Source organism: Perissodus microlepis, chromosome 5 (assembly GCF_051167445.1).
Source record: "Perissodus microlepis isolate ML-2025 ecotype Zambia chromosome 5, ASM5116744v1, whole genome shotgun sequence".
Classification (NCBI taxonomy): domain Eukaryota; kingdom Metazoa; phylum Chordata; class Actinopteri; order Cichliformes; family Cichlidae; genus Perissodus; species Perissodus microlepis.
The window spans coordinates 16,036,956-16,058,470 of NC_140465.1; the positions used below are offsets into that span (position 1 = coordinate 16,036,956).

At 40.7% G+C, this 21,515-nt stretch overlaps 1 protein-coding gene across 4 annotated transcripts in view; it reads left to right on the forward strand.

Annotated features, from left to right (window-relative positions):
* The first annotated feature begins 6,818 nt into the window (after nt 1–6,818).
* The window catches only part of LOC146386971 (low-density lipoprotein receptor-related protein 1-like), a 96,805-nt gene continuing 82,108 nt past the window's right edge, over nt 6,819–21,515 (forward strand). For all 4 annotated transcript variants that reach the window (XR_014800256.1, XM_084928242.1, XM_084928244.1 and 1 more), the window contains exon 1: nt 6,819–7,439. Coding sequence is in view for 3 of the 4 variants with exons in the window: in XM_084928242.1 (XP_084784368.1) it covers nt 7,343–7,439 (97 nt within the window). In the remaining variant the exon portion in view is untranslated. The remainder of the gene's footprint in view (nt 7,440–21,515) is intronic.

Sequence of the window (21,515 nt, forward strand, 5' to 3'; positions counted from 1 at the left end):
AACATTTCAAAACTCACAATCTGAGGATGTAATTAACAGATTATCACTGAGAACCTATTTGGTGTTAACATGCATAAACATCGGGCTCATTGTCATGACACCACAATCTAAATGTTGCACGATTTATTTTTGTTTCTTTTGATTTGATTTTTTTTTTTAACCCCAAGTCCCAGCTGCAAGTAGTCTGAACAGATTCTGAGTGTAAAGAGGCAGAAAGAAAGTCTGATGATGGAGTGGGAGGAAAGGAGAGAAGGGGATGAGGGAAGGGGGAAGGGGAGAGATTGAGCTAAGCGGATGGGGGAAGGGCTGTTTGTGCATGCCTCAAATTCCTTAGGTGTTATCAGCGTTGCCCGCTCCATAATTGTTTCTTTCGAGGAGGGGAAAAAAATACACAGACTGTACAACATTGTAGAACTTCCTCTCGTAGGTTAGAGGACATAAAACAAGGGGTCGGTTTTGACTTAGCGACACTTGTATCACTGTAGACTAACATTAAAAGGGCGGGTCTGACTTTTAATGCATAGCACGGAATAGAAAGGGGAAATGGGCTAGATTCTTCTAATCAAGTTAATTGCATTTTGATAGTGTGTTGCAAAAATCTTCACAGTTTTGAAGTATTTAAAACTTAAAAATACATTCAAATAATACTGCGTAATCTTGTCTTCTCTGGTTGTTTACAGAAATCAGGCCATATTTCACTGCTCAGCTTTGGAATTCTACGTACACTTGTCAAATTAAAAGCCCTTGTCCCACCTACAAACAAGAGCACTCACATTATTTTGATTGTGTCATTTTGTCAGCTCAAACAGGCTTTCATGCATGAAGAAAACGAGCTGCTTCCTGTGTATAAGGAGATGAAAAGAAGTGAATGAGACAGAAAATTTCTTCAAATATCTTTTTTTTCTCTCTCTTCCTTAAAATGAAGACACTGTAGTGTTGGGACACATGCGCATGCACGCGCACACACAAACATGCACAGACGGACACATGCACAAGATGTGATTCTAGGAACTTTGATTGATGAGGTAATCCATCTGGCTCCAAAGCAAGGGAGGGGAGGGAGAGAGCATCGGTGAAGGGAGGCGGGACGGGTGAGTAGAAGATGAGTGATGATCTACTTCAGAGACTGATGCATCCCCGTGTCCATTTGCGTGTGCACGTATGAAGGAAAGTTAAAAAACGCTCCAAGTTTTAAAAAACACAAAACAGATATTGACATGAAATCCTAAAATCAATCCATACTTTATTCATCAGTTTTGGAAAAAATAATAATCCAACATCTTAACATTAACATGCTGGAGGGGAGCAAGTACAGACTGCCTCCTCCGCTCTGCGCTTCACCCTGGCTTTCACCACAGCTGCAGTAAACTGGGCGTAGGTGCACCAAGAGCCTTAGTTTGAGGATGAAAGAATGACGCACAAAATCCTTGCTCCTTGCTCATGACACAGAGCAGATGAATGGCGTTTTCACTTACTTCATCAATAAAAAGTGCGACGGAAAAAGACATACCAGAAGCCCAGCACAGCTCTCAGAGTTCTCCACAGGTTAGGGTTTCCATTAATACGGTAATTCAGTGTCACTCACATCAGATACATTTTGTAAGGAGAAGAGATGTTTTCCCACTGCACAGTGTGGACACTTTACTTCACATGCGCAGTTGCAGTTGCTCTTCCATCCAACTATCCTTTGAAGGGTGGCTGGGGAATTAAAGCATGTCAAAAACATTAACCAAGAAAAGCTACAGGCTATGATGGCTTTACTGGCAACTAGACCAAGAGAAACAAGTGCTTCCAATCCTGATATAGCCTATCATGTGCAGGACTCAGAAGCATGGTGTTTTACAATATGATGGTGGTAATGGTAAATGGCCTGTATTTGTATAGCACTTGTACTAGTCCCCCCTAGTAAAAGCGCTTTACACATCCTGTCATCCACACACTGGTGGAGGCAAGCTACAGTTGTAGCCGCCCCTGGGGCAGACTGACAGAAGCGAGGCTGCCATATCGCGCCATCTGGCCAACACCAGTAGGCGAAGTGTCTTGCCCAAGGACACAACAATCGAGACTGTCCGAGCCGGGGCTCGAACCGGCAACCTTCCGAATACAAGGCGAACTCCCAACTCTTGAGCCACGATCACACGATCGGGGCAGAGATACAGAATATACTGGAGCTACAGGTAGAAAGGGAAGTGCTGAGCAAAATGTCATTATGGTGAAAGATGCGTGGGTGTATATATGCACAGCATCGGAGTCACTTTAGGATTGCTGCAGGGATAAATATTACTGTTAGCTGTTAGAGCAGATCTCTAATGTGTTTCTCCATTTGTTTCGCTGTCACACATATAATGCATTAAAACTGATTAGAGGAGAAAAAGTGAAGATCCCCAGAGATGGATCTAAATCTGGCAAGTAATACATGAGACTTCTACAAGGTCAAGAGAAGGGTTAGAGGGAATTATGGAAAGAAATCATGAGCGATGTGTTAATAGCAGCATATTCTTGTTTACTTTTTCCTATTTTACTGTTGTTTTTAGATTTCATTCATTAATTCCTGCTCAAAAATAGTTAAACCAAAAACAGTAATTTAGTCTAGTCGTTGCTTTTACCAAACACAGGGCTGAGGGTAACATGAAAGTGATGTCTGTGAGCGCTGTGGACTCCACAGGCAAGCGTGTCCCCTGTGTTATGCTTCCATCTGCTGGTATAAATTGAAAAACACCAACTGATACCTCAACATTTCCCCCATAAAGAGCCTTTTTGAGAGCAAAGGCAGCAGTGTTATGGGTCAACACGCTTGCTATAATTTTGCAATGTGTGGGTTATATGTTTACATGCACAAACAATGCTGCAAGTAGGTGATGTGACAGCTCACTCCAAGACTGATTTTCCCTTGTTTCATTAACATTGAGTATGTTTTCCAGAGCTGATTAACAAGAAAGAGCAAAAAAAGAAGAGAAAAGGGAAACACAAAAGTGAATTAAAACATGATCACCTTTTAGAGGACTTTAGAAAACTGAAAAAATCATTACACAGCAACTAATATCTCAAGAGTTTAAGAATAGTCTAATTAAAAATGAGGACAAAATCATCTTTCTGCTGCGCCCTTTCCCTCTCACCCCATCAATCCTCCTCTGTCACACTAACTCTGCACGTCGTCCTTCACTATATCCACGAATCTCTGTGGTTTTTCTCTTTTCCTTCTGCTTGGCAGCTCCATATATATCTACTCCAAAATATCCACTATCCCTACTATCTACATCTCCAAAGCATCCCAACCTCACCTTGACGCACTCATTCCTTTCTTTCTTTCTTTCTTTCTTTCTTTCTTTCTTTCTTTCTTTCTTTCTTTCTTTCTTTCGCCCGGGGAGCCCAGTGGCTGTGAAAATACATTCACAAAGAAAATTCATAAAGGGTTCAGACAAACATTTGCACTGTTACTAAGCTCCATAAACTGGGAAAAATGTGCCATTGTGGGACAAGGTGGTCACAGAATGATGTAAAATGGCTGTATTTATCACACGTGGATGTCTGAGGTTTGTGTGTGTGAATTTTCTAAAGACTACGTGTTTCTTTTGTAAATTTATCTCAAGTCTTTTTCCCTCTCTGTCCTTCCATGCTTTTTCAGTGAATGTCTGGTTTTAGTTATGTAAGCACTGCACAAAAGCATTTGGTATGAGGACATTTTTGGACTCAAACACAGCATTAGATAAGGTAAGAACTGGTAGTGTGGCGCTGTTATACTGTTAGCTATGCTGCATGCACTAAATAAAACATTTAAACAGCTTTAAGAGGACGATCTGGGTGAAAAATGTGGAATTCCTGATTGAATTAACACCAAATAATAGCTTGTTTAACACTAACTGTAAATTAAAATGTCAGTTTTATTTAAAAAACAAACCTCATTGCTCATAACTCTTCCTGAAAGGTTTGGCTTCAGCAAATATAATGACCCTGAAATCAAGAAAAGACTGAGGTTAAAAGGACAAGTGGTATTAACATTCTCTCTTTCAGAAACATCTCGGTCAAGTGTTTTGCTGGATATTCTTTGTGCTCACGCTTGCAACTCATTTATTTTCTTATCCTTGTAAGAGTCTTGGGGGGACTGCTGACACAGAACAGAATACTTAAAGCTATGCGTCACTTTGGTAGTATTTTAAATACAGTCTTCTTCTCTCTTTTTTTTCCCACTGACACAAAAGACCTTTTGTTCTTTGGCTTTAGATAATCTGGCACTGTAGACCCTCTAGGTGTCAGTGCTGCACAGCATTTCACAGATAGATTCTAGAGGTCACTTGATATTGTTGCTCTAAACTGGTGCACACACACTGGGGATGCGTAAGTAAAAGCCGGATTCATTTGTGCTGTCAGGAGCATGCACAACCTATAAAAACATAGTTATTATTAAGGCTCAGTCTAAATACTCCACACCTGGTCTTGTGTTTCTTCCAGTTCTGCATGATTGTGCCATTTTTTTTGTGTGAATGAATTTTACACTGTAGTTGGGATTAAATTAAATATGTAAAAAGTCACAGAATTTAAAAACAAAATACAGTCACAACAAACATAATCAGAGTTAACGAGAATAAAACTTTGACTCATCAGATATCAGCGTCAGTAGGACTGTGACCACGAATGACTTGTTTTAATAAAGAGGAAGTAAACCATTAACATATAGCCAGTGTCTTACAAGCTGTTTGCATGATTTTTTTTTTTAAACAATGAAGTTAGAAGGGTTCTTAATAGAGGCTGCAGGCCTTACTTTACATATTTTAAAGAGCAGTTCAACATATGTCAGACAATAATCCCAGCAATCTGTTTGTAAATGAAGAACTTTTGTGTTAAGACAAAGTCTGCTCTCTGCTGAGCCACAAATGTTGAAATGATTCCCTGCTTAAGTCTATTAAATTCATCTAAGCCATCTATAATTCACCTTATACAGTCACAGTGCCATTTATTGTATGTAGTCTTTCTGTGTATTCATCAGATGTTATCATTAACGATTATATAAACCAGGTAATCTAATCCCAAACCTTTATCTTAGGCTTTTTCTCTGGCATTATATTCCCAGCTCCCCGGAGTGCTCTTCAGTAAAATAAAATATGTGTTTCAGGGTGTTGTTTTTGTTAAATGATCCAAGTACTGCATGAGAGTAAACCTATTGCCTAACATGTTCAAGTAAGCAGTTTGTACTTGATGAATGTAAAGCGATGGTAATGATCCAAAATACCATCAGTTCTCCGAACATTTCTCGATGTGCTGGAGTATCAGTGGAGAAAGCAGCAGCCTCAAAATAGACGGGATGAGCTTCTCCATATCTTGAAAACCTTAAATTAAGACAAAGCCAAGGAAACCCTCGTGTCTGCCGCCTGGCTGTCGTTTTGGATAGAGGTTCTTGTAGGCTGGTTTAGCATCCCAACAACATCAGCTGTCATCATTCAGGGTAAAAAAAAAACAATTCAGACAATCCCCTCACACTTTTTGATGTACAGATGGGTGTTTCCCTCCATACTAGGCAGTTCACAGCTTACAAAACCGTTAGTGTGTCAGCTTTGTCTAAGATTGGTTACTTTTTGGTTACCTTTTTTAAATAGTAAAATGGTTGCTGTGGTAATTATGCCTCTGCACACTATTTTCTAACACATTACGTGACTTTCTCCTCATTATCACAGTAAGAAGCGTTTTCATGGGTACTGTTGAACCCTGTTATAGGCAGAAAGCAAGCATCAGATACCAGTCATGGCCACACACATCACTAAAAAGTATGGCTCTGATTCTTGAGTAAAGCATTCTTCCACTAAAACGTCATCCCAGTTCAAGGATCATGTCCTTCAAAGTCGTGATTTCAAGACTATGTGCATCATAATAGGTTTATAGGGCCATGTGGGGTCTTCTTCAAATGTCGTTAAACTTAGTTCTGTGAAGGCTGCATCCAGAAGGTAGCTGGCTTGGGGGTCTGAAAATCTGCAAGTCATTGGGTCCTATCAAGAATATGCAAATTGTTTGCTGTGCTTAGCAAATTTATTAGACCACCAGTCATAAAAATAAGAAAGCACAAATATTAGAAATCTGTCAGAAACTTGTTTAAAACTAAAGATTAGGTTGGTTTTTATTGGGCAAATAGCAAACTGACTTAATGTTGTTAATCAACATAACATTCAAATGCCAAAACTACATATCCTGTTCAGTAATGAAACTGACTTAATGTTGTTAATCAACCAAAACATTCAAACACTTAAACGACATATCCTGTTCAGTGATGAATTTGGCATCTTAAATGAAATAATACTATTCTGCTTTTCATCTTTTTTGTAAAACAGTACATTTGAATTTTCGTGGATAACGACAATAATTAAAGTTTAGCATTAAAAATGTCATTTTGAATTAAGGAGCCTACATGCTGGTGGATTAAGCATTCCAGAAACATAAAAATGATTTAGGTAATTAGCAGTACTGACAAATTTAGGGCAGCCGCGGCATAAAGCTTCAACTGGGTGGCTTGTTCAATACATTTGTTAAGGATTGACCGCAACTTCCAATATTATTGCGAAAATTCATATCAAATCAACGTCAAATCCCGATGAAGTTGCAAAGTACTTGAAAATAACGACAATACTGGAACGATCGGGTGTTTTTATGTCACAATCTAAATGTCAAATCTGTTTAATAAGGTGGACTGAGAATCCCTACCGTGGTAGCAACTGCAGCCTGCGAGTTTACATGAGTGAGCCTAATTTGAAGGAGGTGAATGGTGGTGGTGGGGGTGTCGGGTGGTGCTGGAGGGAGAGGGGAGGGCCAGCTGAGCCCCCTGATGTTGCGACGTCACTCAGACCGCTGACTGACTGGGCTCCGGGCTTCAGGCTCAATCTGTGGCCAGCAGCAGCAGAGGTGGCGGGGAGGAGAGGAACATTTGATCCACTTCTTATTCCCCCCCTGTGACTTCTTCTCCATCGGGGCAGGGAGAACAAAAGGCGGACAGCTGCATGATTACAGGCGCCAGCGAGCTCCTTCATCTCGCCTGCAAGCCGGGCTAGCTTGATGCTCAATTCAGCCTGCTAGCCTTTGTGGCAGGGCTCTCCATGCATCCGAGGACCCCTTAAGCAACCCCGGGCTGGGAGAAAGCCTCGGCTTTTTGCCTGGACAAGTCTGGAAGACTTACTCTCCGAGTGTGGGTAGACAGCAAGCAGCAGCCCTGTCAGCACTCACTGCGCACCCAGACAGCGGATTTCCAGCATCCCCGCCGGGGCACACGGTTACACGTCGTCGCCTGTCTGCTCTGCAACCTCCAGCTTTTGACAGGAGCAAGAAGCGATTGATGAGTAATATTCTTCCAAGATAGGCTACAATGTTGCGCATCGCGGCCAACATGCTGGCAACAGGATTGCTTTTCTTGGGATTCATACACAATTTGGAAGTAATCGCTCCAGCCAGGGCCATTGATGGTAAGCAGAGCTGATTGAATGCTACCCAGAGTGTTGTGCCAATTGCTCAAAAGATCTATAGCCGTTAGATGATGTGTGCACAGTGATTAGTGCGGGATTTATTTTGCTCTGTGTCTGCGTTGCAATGAGAGTACACTGCACCCGGTGGAAGGGGGAATGACTGCCCCCACTGAGCGGAGCAACGTGGAGGGGATGAAACCTAGGCGAGACAATTAAAGCGGTCTTTTGTTACTGTGTCCCGGTGAAGCGTGTGAATGTTGCAATGTCACAGCACCCCACCTCCAAACCCTCCATCAGCACCCCGCCACCCTTCACTTGGTTCAGGCGCTCGCATCCCAGCATAGGCCCCGATAACAGCTCAAAGCTCATGTTTACGTGTCGATACCTTCATTAGAAAAATGTGTCGACCTGCAGTCTGAGGCGTTTTTTTTAAAGCTATGATAGTACCACGTCTTATTAAAAAAAGACGAGAGCTGTGAGCACCTCTGCCGAGCTGTAATCGAGCCTATCTGATGTGTCTCGACTTCAGTCAGTTCACGTTCAACAGTTTTCCCCGAGAGTGCTGATGCGATGACAGCAGCCGAGCTACCCCTCAGTCAAACCGCACTGCCACACTTTTGTCCCATCCGTGGCTGGATCGTGCTTTATTAAGAGCAGAGGACCCGTTCGTGTCCATCACTGCACACTTGTTTTTTTTTCTGCATCTTTAAGCTCCGAGGATGTGCTGCCATCAACAGGCATGCGTAACGCTGTGCACTGTTGCTGTGTGTCGGTGCCATTATTCAGTTTGTTGCGTATCTGTGCCCCCGAAATGCCGACAGTCATATTGTGATCTGCAGGCAGACAGTGAGCAGCTCTAAACGCCTCTGCTGCACCCCCCCCCCCCTCCGGGACTTTATGAACACACACACACACACACACACACACACACACACACACACACACACACTGGAACAACTTCTGGAAACTATTAAGCTTCACAGTCCCACTCAGGGTTCCTGTTTTTGTGTAAGACAGGAAACAGGTATTCATTCAAAGACAAAGATTTGCTGACAGACTTCTTAAAATCTCTGCAGGTGGAAAGTAAATCTATAAGCTTGTTCTTCAAACACAGCTTTTTAAAATTTAATTTAATGTAATTTTGGGGGGGATGTCACCAGCGTCAGCAGGGCTAATCGGAGGTCCTGAATTCACTGTGTCATTAAATTCAGCAGGACTTGGATTCAAATCCCAAGCTGCATTTTGAGATTATTCATTGAGCCACAAATGGCTCCCTGTGTCTTTTTGAAGTCGTCTCATCTCACTTGGCAGCCCAGTGCGGTGAGGTTCTTAAGGAGCGCAATCCCCCACATAAAAACACCACCTTGGAGATCGATAGCCTGCAATCACCTGTAAGTTGAGAGAGACTTGAGAGCCTGCATTTAAGCGTTTAAAACAAACAGCTTCTGCCTCAATTCACAGTGATTGTTTTAGCAAAATCTTCTTCCCTCTGAGTCTTTTTTCTTCTTCCCTCCATTTGATGAGTCAGACCAGTGCAGCGGAACAGAGGAGATCACCAAACCTGAGTTTTTCCTAAAAATCCACTGAGATGCAGAGCCTGCTGTGCTCGACGGCGGCTGTGAGCAAAGATACTAATTTGTTTACAGATGAGGTGTTTCATTACAATTTATTGGTTAGACTGACTGTGAGATTTACCAAATAGTCTCTAATTGTAACTCATGCATTTGGAAGATTTACATTGCCTTCTTTCTAACGTAGTTAAATGGCTTTTATTTTTTAGGGCCCCTTCAGTTACACATGCTACTAGTAAACCCTTACCCCCCCCCGACTTGACTTCAAAGTCTTCTTCCTTTTTTCCATAAAGGTTTTTCTTTCTTTCTTTTTTTTCTCATACACTGTAGTTAGTGTAAAAGGCTCTGGGTACCAACAAACCCCAAGTTTAATTGGGTCTAAATTGCTCTTTGTTTCCCAGAAGAGACCTCCATGAACAGTCTCAGCTTGTTCAGAGAGCTCTGCTAATTGGAGGCCCAGTGGAAAGGGCCCTAATGAAAGAATCCCCATCACTTCGGTCTATGAAAGTAATTTCACTCTAGAAAGAGATCACTGGCCCCTTACAAATAGACAGTGTGCCCCCAACCCCCGCCCCAGGCTTTCAGCGAGAAATATTTTGCTCAGAAAATGACAAAGCAGAAGCGGTGCCTTAAGATCAGTCTCTTCAACTTTTGATAATTTCTTTTACTGCTTTTCTTCCTTGATGATGAAAGTGGCACGGGTTCCTTCCTTCTTAATGAACTCACGATGCAGCGATTTTCCTGGCAGTTCCCCTCTGTGCATCTCTGTGCTGCAACATTTGGTGGAGGCCTAAGAACTGCCCCGGCATTTGGCTGATAGCGGGGTGCTACTCCCATGACAATGACAGCATAGGGCCAAAAGGCTTATTGTTTACAACTGTATAGAATACAGAGTAGGTTTGTGAGAGCTTCACAGCTGTTGACCTTATCTTACCCTAAAACATTTAAGTGCAGCAGCTAATGTAAACAGCAGATGAGACATATATAGAAGTCTTATATAAATTTCTAGGTCAGCTCAGTTCATTTGTTTCTGAAAATACTTTCAAACCTACTCCAGCTGGATGAATGAGGAGCTTAACCAGGGGAAAAACAATCAGGTGGTTACATAAAGCTCATTCACATCATTGCATCATTGCAGATTTTGTATCTTTAACTCTTATAGATGCTAGTAGACCATGACCAGAACAATGGTAGCTGGTCACATTTAGGGCTGGGGGATATAGCCTCATAATTCTATTGTGATATTCTGAGGACATTTGTAATAACAATATTTTTAAAGATATATAGAAAAAAAATACTGAACAACATTTTATTGGTGATTGTAGCTCGCAGGCAGCAGCATTTCTTAGTGCAAACAAAATGAAGGTCATTCGCCGTCCTTCGTTTCAAATAAGCTGCTGTAGTTGATGATAGGTGACCTGATTCAGAGTATAAATGCAATGCCATGAGGTGCCAGCAGCAGCAGCAGTATTAAATGTGAGCACAGAAGTAGCCTAGGTAATGTGTTCCCTAGAATTTTTAAGTAGTGTAACAATAAAGCAATATCAATGCTAAGCAGCATACTGATAAAATAGTGCAATTTCACTATAACCAAGCACAAAATAGTTGGACAGATTGTGATGAGAGGTCCATCGTAGTGGTTTCAATACAATGGAGGTGAGGCATAGCAGACACCTATGGCTGCAGATGCCTGTGTGCAAACATGCCATTCAGAGTGATGATGCCCATTGTGCATTAGAGTCTATTTGACTGACTTGTTTTGGAGCCAGCCTCAAGTGGCTGTTAGAGGAACTGCAGTTTTTGGCACTTTGACAGGTTCTTTTTCCAGCTGCAGAGGTTTTGCCAACACTAGTCTTTATTTAAAGTTAATGTAACCGTCTCCTGAAGCTCATTTATACTCAATAGGTAAATATAGACTGCAATGCTACCAGCTGGTTGTGTACAAAATCTTCATAATTAGGCGGTACACTGTCAAAATCTTTGAAATTGCAACGTCTTTCTAGCCACTCGGCTCTGGGTACACGTACACTTTTTAGAGCAGTCCTGTGACCCACTTTAGGCTTGTGACCCACTGATTGAGATATGCTATCTATATGAAGCTATTTAAGGACTGAAGATGCTGCACAGAGGCGACTGCTGGAAGAACATGAGCGGAAAGTTGCTCTTGGGATGTAATGATCGTGACATTTCTTTACATTCGCAACACATTAGCCAGCAAATTACTGAACAACCGTCACCGGTACTGTATGTGAAGGTGATGATATTTTAAAAAACTGCGTATGAATTGAAGCTTAGTTAAAATACCAGTCCATCTCATGACAGGATCCTTTGATTTGTACCTCAGATGAAATATAATCCCTGGAAAATGTTAGTCTTATTCACAGGTCACCTCTCTTTAGAAACAATAGCAGAAATACTCCTGCATTAAGACCAAAAGCGAGTACAAAGTAATACTACAAAACCTTCTAATGACAGTTAGATGAAGAGAAGGATGAGCAGATGAGCGCGCTTCAACGTGTTTCAGGAGAGAACAGGATTTTGGGGCAGTGAGCTGCAGAGAGCTCCATAGTTGATCTAATATAGTGTTCAGGATTGTGAGTCAGTGTCCAGTTGAAATTTGGCTCCGGTGTTTGCAACCACCTGCAAATATTCCTAATCGTATTTGATGTGAAGGCTAGGCTCAGGCTATGCAGCCTGTTATTTTTTATAAATTCACATATCTTCTTATTTACTGCACTTGTTTTGTTTTTTTAGGAGCAAAGTGGTGAAACACAGATGTTTATTCTGCTTTTATGTTTTTTTTTTGCTATCTGGTCTTAAGATTTACACCCGTGTGCAAGCCTGTTTGGCTATTCACCAACTCCTAAGGGAACAATTTGTCTGTTTCTGCAGATAAATTCTCGACCGCGTCCAGTAGTTAGTTGGCAGTTTTCTGAGGTTTGTTTTTTGTAATCTGCAGTTTTTTGCCAAGCAGGTAGGTTGATTTGTAGAGCTTTAGTAAACAGCACAGTGAGAGCGACCCAAATCAGTAAAGTCTCAGTCTGCAACATCAAAAACAAAGAAAATCTGATTTTAAATTTTTCAATCTGAGTCAAAGTGAGGAGGACTTTTTTTTCTGGGGCAAAGAAGACCACTCTGATGTTGGATCTGTTTTGAGTAGTAGCTTTAAATCCAAAGATGGCCTGTAGATAAAAATATAGCTATGACAAAGACAGTCATTTCACTCTTGTATTATACTTGTAGTCTTATGTGTAAAACTCATCAGTACACCTTCCCCCGATATGTACCAGGGCAAAGACAATTAACTTTACGTCTACTGCCGCAGCTACTTTGTCAAATTATTGATTTTTCCATACCAGACTTGAAAGAGTTTTAGTTTTCATTTCCTGCAGTATTGATACGCTGATTTGAACTGCGCTTCCTTGCTCTCTTCTCTCCCCACCGTCGAGTTCGCACGCACACAGACACACATTGCAGTGCCCACACAGCCCAGCCGCCTCTCACTGACTTACTGCCTTGCTGTCTTCTTCTTCATTTTTCTCATCCTCTCAGGTTAAACAGCATTTTTTTTTAATAGTATTAGAAAGTGCACTTTAAATCAAACGCAGCTTTTGGCCGTATTATAGCCTTAATATGTTTCTCTTTTAATAAAACTTTAAACCTGCAGCGCTCTTAATGTTGTGGCACTGATTCCCCCTGGTACTTGTTTGAAATACTATTATTGCACCGAAGTATGTAACTCCTTTATTATTGCAACACTTAGTGGAAAGCCGTGTTATCTGCTGCTAGATGCGAGCACATGTAGGAGTGGGCTACGTAAGTAATCAAGCTGCCTTGAAAATTCAGCAAAATAAAATATTAGTCTAAGTGTGTGTGTGTGAGAGAGAAACAGTTTTCATAAGAAGTGGATGACTAACCTTTCATAACAACCCAATTGTCATGATAAAATAACAAAAAAACCCAAAAATGGTGACACAAAGGTGCTTAAATATTGTGTAATGAGTCCAGTTTGAAGGGTTTTGCCAGATTTGCAAAGAAGCTGTCGTGCTTTATAGGTGTGTAATGTGCATTATTCATCAACGTCAACAACAACCACGTCATGCTGATGCGAGGCAGTGCCATGGTCAGGCTGTAGGATTTGCTGAGACCCTTTTATCACCCATAGCAAACATGAGGTAAACTCACTCCTCGGGCGTCAGTCTGAAAGGATGTCTGTTATATTAATGACTCAAGCTGTGACCTTCTCTCATTTTCTTTTCTCTTTACCAAGTTTCAGATTTCGTAAAGCACGAGGGAGGCAATGTGATGGATTGTCCCAGCATAAGGCAGAATTTGTGAATTTATTTCTTTTATCAGTTTGCTAGATAAATTGCTTTATTTTCCTGTTGTAAACATTGTTGAATTTCAGCTCCAGCCCCAGGGGAAATGTCTTTTTTATTTGTTCGAAATGTTCCCAGTCTTGGGATATAACCAATATGTAGTCTTTTTTTTTTTTTTTTTTTAGCATTAGGCCTCTAACAAATATATTTATTAACATCCATTAAGGCCTTTCCTAGAAACATTTTTTTTCACTGACATCCATTTATAGATAGAGTGGACACGCATCCAGAGCTCTACACAAACAGACCTCATCCTTTTCTCCAGCCTTTGCTGATACATCACAGTTTGTATCTAGGCTCCACGATGTAATAAGAGTCCTCCGGCTTCATGCCAGCAAACTCTTCCTAACTCGGATTCAAACAATGAGCACTGAGCCACATGCCCAGACACACCAGCACCGAGGTTATTATTCATAGCACTTGATTTAGATTCATTTACAAACTTCTAATGCAAAATGTAAATAACAATAACCTCAACATAGGCCTAATTGCAAAATCAATCCTAAGAGCAGACAGTAGCCTTAACTCTGAGGTAAAAAAATATTTTTTAAAAATCTCCTCACCTGGTCTGTAGTGGAGAAACAAGCCTGAGGAAATATAGCAGTCAACTGGGAGATTATTTATGTAGCAATTCCTGGCAAACATTTTACACATTTACAGTTAGGTCCATATGTTTTTGGGCAGTGACATATTTTTTTTCATGATCTTGTCTCGGTACACTATCACTGTGTATTTTAAAGAGAACAATATGTGATTGAAGTGCAGAGTTTAAGCTATTCTTGAAGTGAGGCCACAAAACTGATGAGCAGATCTGGAGTTGATCCCAAGTGTTGAAATTGCATTTCATAGCTTCTTACTGGAACTTTCAATATGATTCCAGTAAGAGAACCAAAGTGAAACTATCATAGAGACAGCAAAAACGAATCAACAGTGGCCAGCTCAGCAGCACCAAAAGGCCTGAAAGACCACAGAAGACAAGTGCATGAAGAATTAACTCCATGGTTTAAAAAAAAAAAAACCCCAACTTCAACCCAACTGTGCATTGTCAAAGTCTGCATTCAAGACGTTCCTTCGTGAATGAAGGTTTTATAACAAGGTGCAAACCACTGGTTATTCTCAAGAATAAGAAGGCCAGATTAGACTTTGACAGAAAATATCCAAAAGAGCTTGCACAGATCTCATAAAAAATAATCTTTGTACAGATGAAACCAGAATGAACTGGGAAGAAAGGATGGGAAGAAAAAAATATGAAGAATGAGAGAAAAGGTTCATGATCTAAAGCATGCCCTAACATCATACACGGGGGAGGCAATCAGAAAAGGAAGATAAAAAATAGAAGCGCTCTGTGGTATCTAAAAAAATACATACTAAACAGGTGCTCCTCAGTGGGATTAAAAAAAAAAAACAAGTCATAAAAGCAGAAAACTTGCAGAGACACTCTGTTAGTAAGAATTAAAAAAAATATTTGATAAAATTAATAAAAGCACAGCAAGAAACAAACTTGACCTACATGTATCGACTAAAGAGTTTTAGCAGGGTCTGATGAGGACCTTGATGAAGGAGGCAATGTTAGAGCATGGGCATGCATGGCTGCCAATGGAAGCGGGTCACTAGTGTTCATTAATGACGTGAGTGCTGATAGAAGTAGGAGGATGAACTGTTAAGTGAACAGGGCTTAAGTCTCTGCTTAGATTTAGGCAAACTCTAAAAGACTGATCACATGTTGTTTCCCAACGCAAAGCATGCTGAAGAAAAGCACGAGAGAACAGGCCTTAGTGACTGTGTCTAAAAAAATAGCTGTAATTCCCTAACAGCTAATTACTAAACCCCTTGAATTAAAGCTGAAAATCTGCACTTCAATCACGCCTTGATTGTTGGATTTAGGATCCATTGTTGTGGTGTGCAAAGGCAAAAATACAAATGTGTCACTATCCAAAAACCTGTGGAGCTAACTTTATGAGCCACACTGCAAATGCTGCACGCAGTTTTTAAGCAACTGGGTTCTTGCATAAGATTTCCCACATTCAAATGCATGTGTGTAGGCAATGTGGTCTCTCTGATTATGTGCATTGTGTGCTTCTGGGAAAAGAATGGGTGGCTGTTTGGTCTGCTGTTATTAGCCTACACACACTAAACTAGTTGGAATATATTTGGTAAATATCCCTGAAGACATTTCCTTATTTATATGAGGTATTTTGGAGTGTGTGCAATTGCATTTTTAAATATATGAACTGGCTGAAGGAGTGATTTGGCTTTCAGATTAAGATTAGGATTATATCACTCGCTCACAGTCTTTTCTCAATGTGCCAAAGGCCAAGAAACCCACCTTACAGCACTCAGAAAATGTTCTTATTAACAGAGATTTTTGAGCGACTGTGTTGCCACATGACGGAGTCAGGCTAGTGGTTTTCCTTCTGTGTCCATTTTTAGGCATAGTTAGGTTAACAGCTGCTGTCTGCTTAAATACCACAGACATGTATTTACAGCGATATCAATTTCTTACATTTTCATGCAGACTTGTTTGAATTCCCAAATTTCCCCAAAAAGGAAATTTCAGCAACCTTTAGATTTAAATCTGTTACTTTTTATGCAAGAGGATTTCTTCCGACTTTGCTTTTTGATTGTCAGTGTCTCGTCGGAGTCTCAGCCAAGGTTGCTTTAGCACATGGAGGTGAAAAAACATTCTGGAGAATCAGGTCTTGTTGCATAGAGCTCATGCGTCACACTGAGACTTGAAATTTGTACTGGTCTTACGAAAAGGCACTAAAGAATTTCAGATAATCTTCTTTAATATGTTCCCCTCGGCAGCATACTAAGCAAGCTTAATTGTCATTTCCCCCCCCTCTGCCGCTGCATACGGCGTGCGTTTCGGTGCTAGTGCAGCAAAGGGATTTGTCTAAACTGACTAAGTTGATAATGATGCATCACACCTTGTGGTTTTCTGCTTCGTCCCTTTTTCTTCTTCTTTAGAAAAAAAAGATTAATCCTTATGATGAAGCGAAGGAGTTCATGACCTCCTCCCCCCCCTGAGTTCTAACAGTGAGCGTAGTAGCACAAATAGCAGTCATGGTTGATTACCACACCGGGGCTGAGACATGGTGAAATCTCAGCCAGACATCCAAATAGCTTTTCATTTGATTACTCTGCTTCAACTAATAGGTTCTTGTTCACAATACCACAAAGGCTTGCTGAAATTTGTGGAGTTTTTTTTCTCAGATTTGACCTGTAAAAATCAGACAGTCACATTCAGGAGTGTGTTGCCCTGTAAATGAAGCCTTATTTGACTTTGCAGCTAGCACCACACTTGAACATATTCCTCGTGATAGCTCTCCTGAGCCTAATGCATGCATGACACACACTTTCATGTATACGAACGTACACGTGGCACAAAATTTACATCCATCCAGAAGGTGGTTGAGTAAGTCTGCACGCACAAGCCAAACTTTGACTTGGATTGTATATTTTTTTAAAGGCCTCATTACCTTAATGTAGGTGACAAGTACAGTGGGGGAGATAATTATTTGATCCCCTGCTGAATTTGTAAGTTTGCTCACTTACAAAGAAATGAACACTGTGATTTTTATGGTAGTTTAATTTTACTGGAAAGAGAGAATGTCAATTAAAAATCCAGAGAAAACACATTACGAAAAAGTTATTTGCATGTGATTGAGTGAAATAAGCATTTGAGGCCCTAGCAAAACATGACTTTGTACTTAGTGGAGAAATCCTTGTTGGCAAGCACAGAGGTTAATTTAGTTAGTCTGTAGTTTTGCCCACTTCTCTTTACAGAAACTCTTTAGGTTTCTTGGCTGCTGCTTCATCAGTTGAAGCTTCACCTCTATCCACAGGTTTTCTATAGGATTTAAGTCTGGAGACCTTCTTTTTTTCATCATGCCTTTGTTGTCTTGGTGTTATGTTTTTGGTTGATGGTGGAATGCGCTGGAAGACCCATCTACAACCCATTTTGTTTAAGAGGCACAGCTGGAGCCTCTTTATCTCTTGTTTTGTAACACAGGAACTTTTCCCTCCCTCTTTCTTCTCCTCCTCTTCCATTACAAAATTCTGAAGTGTTTATGGCTCAGCTGTGGAGGTGGATGAAGAGTTGGCAGACTGCAGCCAAAGAGGCTGATATGCTCATCCCTCATTTTTGGCACTTAGCAGAACCCCCTCAGTTCAGCCCATAGGCCAAGTAAATAAACCCATATCCCATTTCTTTTTCTCTCAACCTCAGTGTTTTCTATATCTATACAAGTTTGTCAGATGCCATTTCTTGAGAGTGAGAAGCGTGTTGTCATGAATCCACTGTGAAATTTTCTATTTATTTTTTGTTGAATTCTGTCAAGATATTTAGCTCCAAGTCGATATCAAACCGGCTGGGTTGGGTTCTTTCCTCAGTGGGTGACTCAGTAAAGATAAAATCCAACTCAAGGTTTTCCAGAGTCTGTGTCAGGGTCAGGACTTGCAGCACACAACTCAAGATGTTAAACTTCCTTGGTTAAATATTAGAAAACATAATGATGACACATATTTTGAGAAGCAAAAATGTTTAAAATAGTGACAGCATCTTAACCTTTGAGAAACTATTGAAGTGTTTCATTTGTGCGAGTACATGCTATCTTCTGTAGACTAAACTTGGTGTTTGTTTCCCATTAGACATTTCAAAACTCTCTGTAAGTGTTTAAAATGACTTCACTGTGTGTTTACTTCAGCCAGCACGCCCTCCTGGTACTTTTATGCCCCCTGGCAGCTTTCTTAGTTTCAGTTGAATTAGTTTTCTTTTGTATAAAGATTTTATATGATACTTTTCCTGCTTAGTCTCAGTGTATGTGGATGGCATGAGTGACTTAGGTTCGGAAAAGTCAGGGGAAAAACCCAACTCTTATTTCATAAAGACAGTCAGATTCCAATCTTGTGAGATGAAGCTTGTGTAGCAGGTCTAACAGTCAAATAACAATTGTTTTATTGTATACTTTAAAACAGTTTGCTGTTAGTTATTTTATGGCCTCCTGGTGGTATGGCCACAGGCATTCCAATATATTTATAGCTTTAGAGGTTTGCTATAAAAAAAAGGTGAATTTCTGATTTACCATTTTTCCCAACTTGTGCAAGCAGGATAACATGTATCAACAGCTCAGTCCAAAGAAATCTGATATAAAAAAATGTGCTCAGTGTCATTTTTTTCCCCTCAAACACAGTATCACCATCCCATCAGCCTCATCAGCTTCAGCTATACTAACACACTAAGCCAGTGGTTCCCAAACTTATTTTGCTAGGCCCCCCTTTGTTTTACAAGAAAAATGTCCCTCCCCCCTCGCGCGCACACAAACACATCCTCCAACCACACACACCCCTATTTTTGCTCCATTGCGGTTTATTTCACACCTCAAACATTTAGTAAACAATTAAGCAAATACAAGTAAACTGCAATAAATTACAGGTAGTAATAAAAGAAACTACTAACTCTTTTACGCTACGTCTACACCTACACGGGTATTTTTGAAAACGCAGCTGTTTCGTCCACACGTAAACGGCGTTTCAAATCACCGAAAACGGAGATTTTTTAAAACTCCTTTTTTTGCTTTTACGTGTGGACGAGGAATACAGAGTTCTTCACGCAACCTCAAAGGTATGGGCCCTTTTTCACGTCACGCTGTGCGCCACGTTATTGTTTACATGAGATGAATTGCAGAATGGGAGATAGAGACAAAATACTGTTTCTGTTAATCTGACTATCTGCAGGTTTTATACTCTTACATATAAACACGCAGTTACTGTCCCTCTATTTAGAAAGGCAGAGGCGTCGCTGTGTGATTATTTTACATGTAGTTGCTTTTTTCCTGTGTAATAATATTCAACATTGCTATCAATACATTGTTCAAAAAATGCCTCTCTGTGCAAAATGGGTTCAAAAACATAAACAGCTGTAGGATACTGTTAGTCAGTGATTTCGACAGGGGGAACAAATCGTGGCAGGATCAGCCTGATATTATTTGTATCCCACTGTAACTTTACTGTATAAAGAGCTAACATCTCCAAAATGTCAGGAGTAGTTAGTCATTACAACAAGTGTTTGTGAGCTAAAAATCAAGAATGTGGGATACTGTTTGTCCGTGATTTGAAGAGCCCAGCGCTGCTCCCGACGAAGGGAAAACCAATTCTGCAGGGGAGACCTACCTCGGCACTTGTGCAGGTGAAACCAAAGGGAAGATATGCTTCACCATATTTTCTAGTCTTTGGCTTAGAATGAAGTTGGTTTGGAAACATATTCAGCTATGCTTCATCTCCTGATTTGCGTTTGTGTGGGAGCCCCGTGCTAGCAGTGTCCAAGCCTTGTTTTTTTGTTTTTTTTCCCCCTTTTCATACCGCGCCCCCCCCCCCCTGCAATGGCTCTGCGCCCCCCCCCCCCCCCCCCCCCTCTAGGGGGCGGGCCCCACACTTTGGGAAGGTCTGCACTAAGCTAAGATGGTGTGCATAGTAAATATTTTACCTACTTAACATCAGCATGTAAGGCTGGCCAAGAAAGCTGATTCTTAGTGAGCTCAGAGTTTGGCCTCAGAAGGTTCTATAACCTGTATTAATACTAATAATAATACTAATCTGTATTCTATCTACTGTTGGTCTTATCACAGTGGTGGGTTTACTACACTGAAATTCTCATTTTTTGATTTCTAACTCCACTCTTTGATACATTGTCACTATCCATTTTAAGGAAAGTACTCCTGTGATGTGATTAGCAGTTTCAGGACTGAACCTGAGGACTAGCTGGTGGTTAGTAACTACTGAGGAGGTGCCCCAGGAACTAAATACCTTCACATTTCTTTCTTCCCCCGTTTAATTTGAAGCTATCTAAGATCTACTAATTGGAATGCTGAAATGATGCAATAGCTTCCCAATGGTCAGGATGTGTCATATCTTGTGGACCTTTATTTTCTGTGAATTTGTCAGTAAGATTAGAAAAGTACTATACATTCACCAGCCTTTTCTTTGCTTCCTCAATTACTTGTTAACTTAAATCAGTACTCAACCAATAATGTGGCAGAAGATCTATACATTGAGGCAAGTAGATTTAGTCAAGGCGACCATCTCTGATATTCGAACTGAGCATCAGAGTGAGGAAACCCAAGGGACTTAAGTCACCTTTGTTGGTGGCAGATGTGACTGATCTCACAGTTTTAGAAACTGCTGATCTATTGGGATTTTCCTGCACAACCACAGTATGTAGAAGAGCATGTCTGAAAACCCGAGACATTAAATTTTAAAGCAGAGAGGCTAAAGCAGCAAAAGGCAGCAAAAGAGGAAAAATGTTGCCTGATCTGACAAATCCTGATTTCATTTGGACAATAAAGTCAGAATTGGTCAAAAACAACATGAAAGCACTGATTCATCGTGTATTGGTAGCAATAGTTCACTTTGGTGATGGTGCAATAGTGTGGGGGACATCATATCGGCACACTCTGCGCCCCAACTGATCATTGTTTAAACAACAGAGCCAACATGAGTGTCGTCCATGCCTTCGTGACCATAGAGCACCTTTGGGATGTGATGGAATGGGACATTAGCTTAATGTATGTGTAGCCACCAAAGTGCAGGAGCTGCGTGATGCTATCATGTCAATATGGACCAACATCTCTAAGAAATGTTTCTGGGACCTTGTTGAATCTAGGCCATGATGAATTAAGGCAGTTTTAAAAGCAAAAGGGATGTAAACCAATGCTAGCAAGGTATAACTAATGAAGCGGCCAGTGATTGTACAAATATTAGTCCATAATGTCTATACCAGTGTTTACAGTGGTTTTCAATGTGTTTGCAAAAATGAGGTACATTTATAGACTAGTCACAGTATAACTACGTCACTTGGGGTTCTTCATAGGCTGATGAAGTATCTAAATAGTTAAAAAAGAACCACAATGGTCTCTAGTTTCTACAGTGTAGACAGAACAAAAGTAGGCGCCAAATGCAACAGTTAGAGCTCTTAAACAGTTCCTGTATTCTTAAGGACCCTTTAAACAACTAACTTTGAAACTTCCTGCTGTTCAGAGTCCTTTCAGCCCCACTGTTGACAGTACTTTAAGTCTGCCTTCATCTCAACCGCTGCTGAGCAGTGTGTGATGAGGCCATAGTCTCAG